The sequence below is a fragment of the Rhopalosiphum maidis genome, chromosome 4 (genome assembly GCF_003676215.2).
Source record: "Rhopalosiphum maidis isolate BTI-1 chromosome 4, ASM367621v3, whole genome shotgun sequence".
NCBI classification, from domain to species: Eukaryota; Metazoa; Arthropoda; class Insecta; order Hemiptera; family Aphididae; genus Rhopalosiphum; species Rhopalosiphum maidis.
In genome coordinates this window covers 50,617,833-50,628,429 of record NC_040880.1, presented here as the reverse complement: position 1 = coordinate 50,628,429, position 10,597 = coordinate 50,617,833, and the positions used below count along the sequence as shown (strand labels likewise).

Genomic DNA, 10,597 nt, shown 5'->3' with positions numbered 1-10,597 from the left:
TTTCATTATACGCCTATAAAATATTATGCATTAATATTGTCGTAAGCGGCTACAAATGTTTGTTTCATATGGATACCTGCATGTTGTAACAGGTAGATAATAAACATATAATATGTATACTATAAACATTATACATCAAACACAAAACATTGTACAATTAACTAAGCATTGAGTAAAGGTTCTAAAACTACTAAAATGTTAGACAAATTAAAACAAATTACTTTTCAAGGAAAATTATTAAAATATAAGTAACATTTATAGTAGAGTACACTGGGTATTTATAGAGTATATTGGGGAATTATTGGTTTTAAAAATGATGAATCTTTGAAAATAAACATAAATTGGTTTTTAACAATAAATCATAATGTTTCATTAATGCTACAAATAACTATCTATTAGTTAGATAATTATTATGATTACTTTTTTAACAGATTCGGTTTAACACGATTTTCCTTTATTTTTTCCAACAAATGTTCTGGAAATGGGCCATAAAAATCACTAGATATTCCCTGGCGAATAAAGTACAATAATTGAGTTAAGTGAACAATACAATAAACATTGTAAACATTTAAATGTAAATATTCTGTATCATCTTACTTTATTCAAATAGTATTCGATTGTTTCATTATCTTCTTTACACATGGCGACTTCTACGCTTTTCTGTTTTCGCCACATATCTTTCAGTATATTCAATTGTTGATCTGGACTCATTGCAATACATGCTTGTAATGATGACCCAATATAACTGACAAAAGGAACATAAAATATGTAAACGCATAGATACCTAAACACAAAAAAAAATGTTCCACAATGTATACAATTACTTCTTAGGTAGCTCTGCTTTTACAATATTATTTTTAATTTTTTTTGCGATTAATTTTTGTTCTCTCTGCTCTGCTGCTCTGTCTCTGTGATATTTTCCAGACAACAAATCCTATACAAATACAAAATGCAATGTAGGCTAGAGATAATAAGACTGATCACAAATAAGGTTTATTATAATGTTATAATATTATTATTGTGTATAGTAATAACACATATTTTAGTTTACCACTAAGGGCACGACGCCGGCACATTTATTATCATTTGTGATGTTTGTTTTAAGTGGTTTTTTAGGTTCACTTTTTTGACGCAGACAATATTTTAATAAATGACTGTCTTCGTCTAATATCTTATAACTTATAGTCGTTTCCCGTAACTCGTTGATTTCGCGTAATTTCTTATCGAGTTTTAGTCTGTAGTTGCGTCCAATAGACATCGACGGATGCATTAGATGAATTCGATGCTATATAGAAGTAAAGCACACGGCATAAACATTTTTTTTTTTTTTTTTATCATTAATATATTTAATATCATAAAACTGTCATGTTATGAGCGCATGTAATTTTGTTAATTAGTTATCGTTAGTAAATAATTTACACTAATCGGAACACATTTAGTCCACGTGTGGCTACAGAACAGCGGAGGATGGACGCCATCTGTAGAAAGCTCATCCGGACACTTTTTTGACGAGTTTTCGACATGGTAATTTATTACTTTTAGCCGATTTTTTTTCATCTTGATATCCTACGAGTTATTTTTTCGAATATACACAATCACAGTAATGATAATGTATGCCAATACGACACTCAATTATAACGTGTACAACTATGTACCTATGTAAATAATTCGCTAACTATTTCAAACGGGTAATTGATCTTCAAAAATTTAAATTGTGTATATATAAACTATAAATATATAACATTACATAAATATAAACACAAATTATCGGGTGCCTTGGAAACAAATCGATTCATAAAATTCATAAACAGTCTACACTGACTCAAAGGTTCCCAAAGTGGTCTATATCAACCCCCTGGGGTCGATTCTGATATGCAAGGGGTCCATGTCAACGAAATAAAAATTGGGGATGCATGAGGTGTAAATAGGGGTCCACGAGAGTTATAAAGTCAAAAATGTGTGTATCATAATTTAATTTGCATTTCCTGTTGTTTTAGTTATTAAAAAAAATTAAATAAATATCATTATCAAAGAAATAAAGTTATGAATAAAAACAAACTTTACACGTTTTTTATTTAAAAAAAATTGCTTTCCATAGAAAAACCCTATTCAAGTGAGTCGCTCTGTGTAAGCTATAAGAACGCATAGATAAATTTGTAAAAATTTAATTTTGGCGTCTACGAAAATTGAAAAAATTGGCACATGGTCTACGGGGAAAAAAAGTTTGGGAACCTCTAGTCTACAGCTATAAAACCTGAAATATACATACTTTTTTTTTATAAAGTTTCAAATCCTTGGAAGCTGTAGTAGTTTCAGGTTTTGTCTAATACACGCACAACAGAATCAACAGAATAATTTAGCGTAACGATTAGAAACGATAATAATAGCTCAAAACCAGATTTATATTGTTTGTTAAGTCTACTTGAGAAATCGACTTCCCGCGTTTTTGATTTCATAATTTTGAATTCTTCAATAATTCCATATAAACACTAGATCAATTGGTGTTAAGAATGAAACATGTCTATAAAAAATTCCCATGTTGCATGTGTGTTGAAAAATAAGACTATCACCAATTTCAATAATAAATTTACATTAAATTATAATTATTACTGTTATTAACTGTTTGAACAGTGACTAGTGAATACATACAATATTTTATAAATCGTAACTGGTAGGTTATTATTACTGATAGCAATCTCAATATCTATTTTAGCAATATTTAAACATTTAACGTTATTCGATTATTACAACTATAGTATTATTATTATACATTATGTTTCAATGGTTAAGTAGGAAAAGACTACACTACTTTATAATTTGTTTGTGTAAAATAAAAATTATTGAAATTCACAATTTTAACAATTCTCATTTCTATTAAAATTTGAATAGTATCACACAATGAACTAGGATAGATTAAAATGATTAGTATAGGTATCTTAACCAATAGCTATACATTTGTGAAAAAAATAGTAGGTGTATTATTGTAAATGTATATCTATATTACTACAGTCAATATAGATGTATAGGTTACGCTATGATGGTCTTAAAATATGTTCAATATAGATTTAGACTGTAGTTGGTCACTTATTGCCTAAATTGTGTAGTCAATATCTACTGTTCTTTTTGTAACACTTTAATAGTTTTCAAGCATATTAAAACATGAAGTTGCTTAAATGTTAGGTCAATTTGGAAGTGAAAAACTCAGTAGGACAGCGCATTTTCACCTAAAAGATTATTTTTAAAAAATTATAATGCATTTTCTAAACATCTCGATACTTATCAGTAATCAATATAACTAATGGTAAGTACATCAAGTACAATTTCAGAAAAAAAAAAATAAAACATAATTTTTAACTTAGACACTGTGCATAATATTATTAATATTAATAATATTGTTTAATATAATCATATAATACACATTATACATGCTATTTTAAATTTTAACAAATGTATTATGTTAAACATAAAACCGTGGTCTTGGGAAAGAGAACGGAAAGGACAATTGGGAGTAGAGTTAGATGTCAAGCTCACAACACCATCATAGTTGTATAAGACAGTTATACCAATTACCAATGAGGAAATAATTACTGCTAAGTACAAAAAAACATATCATGCTAGCGAGTAAAAACAAACGCGTATTGATTGTTAAACAAATCCATTATGTGATTAGAATATATTATCTTTTATTGATTACCAAAACGTATACAATTGTTCCTAAACTATTAACACGCTTATATAGATACTCATGGACAAATAAATATCAAACAAAATTCTTAAAGGTTATTCGTTTAGAGACTTGATATTGATTAATGTATAAAAACGTATTTTATAACAAAGAAGATGTTTAATTTACAAGAGTATAGCAAAATAAATATTGATACGACGTTTTTATTTGATATGCCATTACTTTTCGATATTAAATTAATACATATCTATCACGAATATGTGCCAAATGGATATCAATATTCAATATGACGACGTTTTCATTAATATTTGTATGCGTTAAAAATAATATTAAATACAAAACAATTTCATTATTAAACAATTATCTTTTTACGGAGTACACAAACCAATACAATATATTACACGCTATGTCGGACTTCCGGTGACGCTTAAACGAGCGCGGTCGCAGGCATAGTCCGATTATATATACAGTATATGCATATATAAAAGCACTGGTCATAATAAACAAATAATGTTAAGGCCTACCAGGCGCGTGCAGCACATCTACATAATAATATAAATAAACATTTATAAAACGCATTTACGCGTATAGTATATATATATAGGTGCAGATTTTACAATATAGGTAAATACAAATCTTAAAAAAAAACCAAACAAATTGTAATAGGTATGAGGGATATTATACTAGGGTGTCTTGCGATATACCAGTCTATTTATGGCGGAACTTCAGGAACCTGATCGCTCTTCCGAGATTGTTGAATGTGGTGTAAAGTGCGCGTCCCGTCGCCGTGCGATCGTCTATATTATGGTTCAGACCACCATTATTGTAATCACCGAAGTCGCCGACTTTACCGGTGCACTGCGACGTCATGACGGATTGTTCGGTTTTTGCCGCGACCGCACAGCCGACTGTGTCTTCCGGTCCAGTGACAACAGTAGAGTTATTTCCTACCACGCGATGAGTTCCGGTCACGTTTCGAGCGCTGCGAGTCCATTCCGAGAACTCCCTGGTCAAACCGTCCCGGAGTCGGTGGTACTTCGTTTCGGTAGACTTCAACAACATGATCAAGTTGCCGAACAACTGCACTTTTTGCAGCAGTTTCTGTTCTCGTATGAGCTCCGTCGAATTGTCGTCGTCGCCGTCCTGTTTCACCGGAGTTACACTCGACAAGTAACCCGGTACCAGTACAAAATTCGCTAAATCGTGTTGGTCGTTCGTCGAGTTCGGTTGTTGTTCTTTAGTCACTGGACCGTCGTTGTCGCCGGTTCCATAGACATCTGCACAAGTGCCCGCGGGAGGACCCGTATACTTCCAATCCGTGTGGTCGGTCTTCTGTAGTATTTCCGTAACCTTAGCGTTTACTTGTTTGGTCACGTCTAGGCTCCACAAAAAATCTACATGATTGCAACGCGGACTGTCGATCGGAACGAAGTCCATCAGTTTTGGAAGTTGTGATTTCAGTCTCATTATATCCTGCAAGAAAAAATAACACGATAATATTATAGTCATCGAAGAAAAAAAGTACATTTAATAGGTACGTTATACGTAATAAACATAATGAAAAAAATGAATACTGTTTCATACAGCTATATGTACTAAGCATGCAAGTATTTTATAATGTTTTCTATGCTTAAAAGATATAATAGCAGTTAACAATTTTACAAGGATTTTCCAAAAATTCTCACCTCTAAGTCGGTCAATACATCGTTTTTTCCGTATATCAACGTAATGGGCACATGTATAGATCTCAAGTTGTACGTTGGAGGTTCAGTAGAATTATAATGCTGTAAATTCATAATTGGGCCGTAATCGTATTGACTAAAACAGTCTGCACAGTGAATTTCAAAGCGCGAAAATAAAATAAAAATGTTATAAAACATAATAATATTACATAGATTATATTTATGATTTATCACCTTTCAATATTAGCTGTGAAAAATGCGTGGTAAGCTTGGCCGACGTTCCTGCCGGAAAGTGTTCAATGACGAGTGGTATTAATTTCTATATAACATATGACAACAAACAAAAAAAAAAAAATCAATAATCATTTTAATCATAGCTTTTTCTCTTGTAATATCAATAACGAAATCATAAAATATAATTATTACATCGTCGAAAATATATGTTTCACTACCACACACGGAAGATACAGCATAAGATATGCATTTTTGACAAAACATAGTCCGTGTGATTTTTTCTCCATATGCGTTAGTTACCAAAAACGATTGCACTTTTGATTGAGGCAAAAACATTCCATTGGAAACCCATTGATACATAGTCTAGAGAGAAAACAATAAAATTTAAATAATAGATTAGTAAGATATAGTTTGATATAGGTCAGCAACCTACGGCTCTTTCGATCTTAAGTTGCGGCTCCTAGATCTATAGTTCATAGTTTCATACCCAAAAATATTAGGTATCAAAAAAAATATATATTATTTTACATTATATTTTTGTTGCTTTTAAAAATATGAAATAACTGCACAGGCCATTGTTATCAACTAAAATTAAAAGTGTGTACCAAATTTTTCAAATGCATTCAAAGCTAATGCTCCCATTGATGTAACCAATCTATTATTCAATAACTGTAGATACTATTTATTATTTTTGCTAAAATAGGTACTTGAATGATTTAAGTATGTTTTGTGTTAAAAATATTTGTATGTATTTTTACATGAATATATATTATTTCGTGTATAAATTCGTTTATTTTAAATCGAAAATCAATTTTACTAGTGTATAAACAAATACTAAAATATTAAACAAATATTTCTTGTGGTTCTTTAAAAATTGGGAAATTGTGTAAACTGTAACTTTTGGCTCTTCTGTCTCAAAAGGTTATCGACCCCTAGTATAGACCATTGTTTTTAGGCATTTTAATTTTATAATTAATAGGTATATGAATTTAAACTTAAAATTAAATATTAAACTACCTACATACAACATTAAGATGTGATTTAATTCAGTGTAAATTTTTTACTACATCATCCCAACCTTGAAATATTTTAGTTTTCTGAAGATAATAAAATATTTCAAATATAACTGTGTATAACAGTTAAAATAACAACATTACATATATAAAAAATATAAAAATATATAAAATATTTGTTTGGCAACAACGCAAAGTTTTTATGCAATAATAATGTTATTCCTGTATATATCTTACGTTTTTGATTTTTTTTTTTCGTTCTCTTTTTTAATATTGTACAAAAATATTATTAATGTTTTTAATTTTGTAATATGTAAATACTCTTAGTAATATTCTAGACTAATAATCTTTGTAATTGAAGCCTCAATCGAATAAACAAAAAAAAAAATAATAATAATGTTGTTCTTGTTTATAAATATTAACGATTTTACGTACAAACAATACGAATGATAAAGAGAATTAAAATATAATATTATTTATTATCATACATTTTAAGTTATTACTTATTAATTATTATTAATGAACATTAACTTACATTCATCTTCTTCGCGTACGGAGCGATATGTCTCACGGACGATCTTGTGTTGAACAGGTAGGCGACCGGTGCGAGACTGATTTGTGACCTAATCTTTTGATGGTATTCGTGTCTTTCGGAAGCCATAATGAAAAACACAGACGTGCCCATCGAATAACCTATATAATGAAGTTGCGTGGCGTTGGTCTTCATTAGAATATAGTCGAACGAAGCTGGCAAATCGAACGTCCCGACTTCGTGTAAGCTTTACAACCGTCATTACAGTATATTATATTATACAGGTTGGTAATTATATTGGTTAAATAAATTATTGTTGTCAACATGAATACACGTTCAAAAGCATGATCTGTCGACCGTGTGACGTGTAAACTGTACACGCACAAAGTCTCGATATTCACGACGAACAACAATACAAATTATATAAGTATAGTTTTACCTAAAATTCCAAAAATCTTTTTGCTTAAAAGTCATCGACAAGTGCTTTCTGCTATAAGTGTTACCCCGGCAGTTGGCCATCCACACATCGTACCCGGCGTCGGATAGTTGCATCGCTATATATTTATAATGCAAATTTATTTATATAAGTATAAGTGTACATACGCTTAATAATAATAATAAAAACGCAAAAATATACATTTCGATCAGAGGAACTCTTATCGAATCGACGATTCACTCACGTAACGATATATCGGCCCCGCCGAGCACCCAATCAGCCGAGCTCCCCAAAATGCCGTGGTGCAAGAACACCGGATGGTTTCTGGTGGGATCTTGCCCGCTCTTGTTTCTCGGGATGCGATGCAACTCCAGGATGTAACCGTCGTCCGTGACGACATCGTGCACTTCAACAGCGTAACCATTTTTTTTGATAATTTCAACCTAACGGGAATTTAAAAAAATCTTAAAATTAGTAGGCATACAAATGTAGTAGAAGTTAATACGGGACTTTATATAAATGGGCTTAAACCGTTCAAATATTGGTATACTATATGTAAAACATAAACACGTGAAATTCTCTCAAAAATAACCATCTTAAAGCACTACAAGACGTAATTATCAGGTTTTTATTACTTTTTTTCATATTGTAAAAATACAGTAAAATAATTATAATTTATTAATTATTTCAAGTCTCGTAAATCATGATTTAATCTTTCATTTAGCGCGTTACCTGCACAATAAATAAAACTTAAAAATTGAAATTGAAAACGAATTTATGACTATCAACAATTATTTAGAGTACGACAACCGATTTCTTACTGTCGAAGTATAATGAATATGAAAGCTAGCAGTTTTTGGAATGTATGGTCGATTGAGCATTGAGTGCACAATATAATCTTCTTCTTTATATTTATATATAGCAAGTATCCCCACTCTCCGTATAATATTTTTATCACTATAAAATTTCTTCTAATATATTCGATTCTATTTCAGTTTTTATTTTTATAAAATTTAAAGTTAATAAAAAAATTAAATTAAAATATTTGATTCAATACTATTATAATGTTACTTAAAAACATATCGAAAGTTTTAAATTTGCATATTAAAAATGGTTTGAGAATTTATTTAATAATTTTCTAATAATAGGTAATTAGTTTGTAAATTATTGTTTTAGTTAAATTGAAAACATATTGCGCATTGACTAGTTTAAGTAAATTTTACTAAATTTATGAAAATATTTAAATTGATGATGCAATTATACTATTTGTTTGTAGAACATAATTTATTTTATCTGAGTTAACGTATCACCTCGGTTTTTATTTATTTATGTTACACGTTTACATATCTATTAAAACTATTAAAATAATTATTTTACGATATGTTGTATTGTTCTATTAAATCGTGTACGTGTACGATGTACGATAATGAACCCAATAATGAATAGATATGAAATAATCAAATTATAGTTTAATTTATACATTCGTTTCTCGATGAAATCATTGCAGTTTCTTAGCAATACGTAATATTTTTAAAATATTTATCTTTAACCGCTTTAAACGCGATTAGATATCAAGTCTAGATTTTACTGGTTAGGTTAATCCTGCTTATATAAATATATAATAATAAAATATCGTTAGAATGTTGAACTTCAGCTGACAACAGTACCCGGAATTCTTAAAAAAATTATTACGAATTCGATTATCCGATATGCTACATTGATTGAGTACCTACAGTAAAAAATGTAATTTTCTTCAACACCGTGATAAGTAAACTGTAATTTATTCTAATATACTAATATTGATATATTATGTTATTAAACTCTGAATTCGAATTCGACGTAGCGTTAGTCACTAGTCATTACGCAGTTTTTTAAAGTCAGTGTGTACATAAGTGTTTTTTGGCATAATAAACAATAAAACATTAACAATGTATATAGGAGACTATTTTTGGTCGATGCATTATGCAATCAATTGACATTGTGGACCACAATAACGTTTTTATTGTAATTATAATATAATAATATTATCTGTGTATTGCGATGATTGCAGTTATACAATTTGATGTATAATATTATGTTAATAATTGTGATACGAAATCGAAAGTGGCGTGATTTAGTTTTTTTTTCATTTCGAGTTATATAAGAATCGCGACGGGTATATATATATATATAAACGTGTTAATGTCAACGGTTTCGTCATCCACAGCGTCAGTATGTATGTATATATATACACACACACAATGTACTTGAACTTTTCGTCGCGTGCAGCGAGCATAATATATTAACAGTGATTTTCGAACGAGAATACTACGCGTGTAACAATATAGTATAATAATAGTTGGTATAGTGTGGTTGGTACTCACGGTTGACGAGCTGACATTTTCGGACATACTTGAAAACGGAAAAATCGCAATCGATCGGAATCAAGTTCGTGCACACATGATACCGCTCATCGGACGTGGGCGCGTCTGCCAAAAAACGGACGGCGATCAGCGATCCGACGACAGGCGTGTTAGCGAGCGCGAGAACACCACGCGCGCGTATACGACCACGGCGGTCCCAGTCGCGATGTACACTGACGCTTAATATTATTTGTATAACACATTTAATACGTGCGTAATAATAAAAACAATAATAATTCGTCCGCGCTCGGCTCGATGATGATGACAACTCGTTCAAAACTCGCGGTGTATAACAAATAACGAATAACGGCAATGTACGTTTAAGCAGCAGGTACGCGTCACACGAGATTTGGCGACGGATAGTCGTCGCACTCGTTATTATTACTCTTATTGTTGTTGTTGTTGTTCTGCGATTTGCGACCGCATTTCGCGGTGCAGGTAGCGCCACAGTCGCGCGGAACGATCCCGACCTACCTACCTACCTAGCTACCTACCTAGTGGTACTACGGTGATTAGACCGCGTGCGGGTGTAATGCATAATATCAATATTAATTATAATAATTATTATTATTATTATCGACCACGTGTTTCCCGTACAATGCCAATGCGATTG

At 30.9% G+C, this 10,597-nt stretch overlaps 1 protein-coding gene across 1 annotated transcript; it reads right to left on the bottom strand.

Moving 5' to 3' along the window:
* Positions 1-3,658: 3,658 nt before the first annotated feature.
* On the bottom strand, positions 3,659-10,388 carry LOC113555481 (lipase 3-like). The gene is made up of 8 exons (XM_026959807.1): positions 9,946-10,388; positions 7,827-8,025; positions 7,586-7,700; positions 7,150-7,393; positions 5,794-5,964; positions 5,602-5,686; positions 5,371-5,513; positions 3,659-5,158 (listed from the first exon to the last, which is right to left on the bottom strand). The coding sequence occupies exons 1-8, from the start codon at positions 9,970-9,972 to the stop codon at positions 4,394-4,396; spliced, it is 1,749 nt and encodes a 582-aa protein (XP_026815608.1). The 5' UTR covers positions 9,973-10,388; the 3' UTR covers positions 3,659-4,393.
* Positions 10,389-10,597: the final 209 nt, after the last annotated feature.

Excerpts from the sequence above, each read along its gene's own strand:
- LOC113555481 (XM_026959807.1), bottom strand. The coding sequence starts at position 9,972 with ATGTCCGAAAATGTCAGCTCGTCAACC. Across the intron at positions 8,026-9,945 it reads AAAATGTCAGCTCGTCAACC|GTTGAAATTATCAAAAAAAA; the intron begins GTGAGTACCAAC and ends AATTCCCGTTAG. Across the intron at positions 5,965-7,149 it reads CGTACGCGAAGAAGATGAAT|ACTATGTATCAATGGGTTTC; the intron begins GTAAGTTAATGT and ends TTTTCTCTCTAG.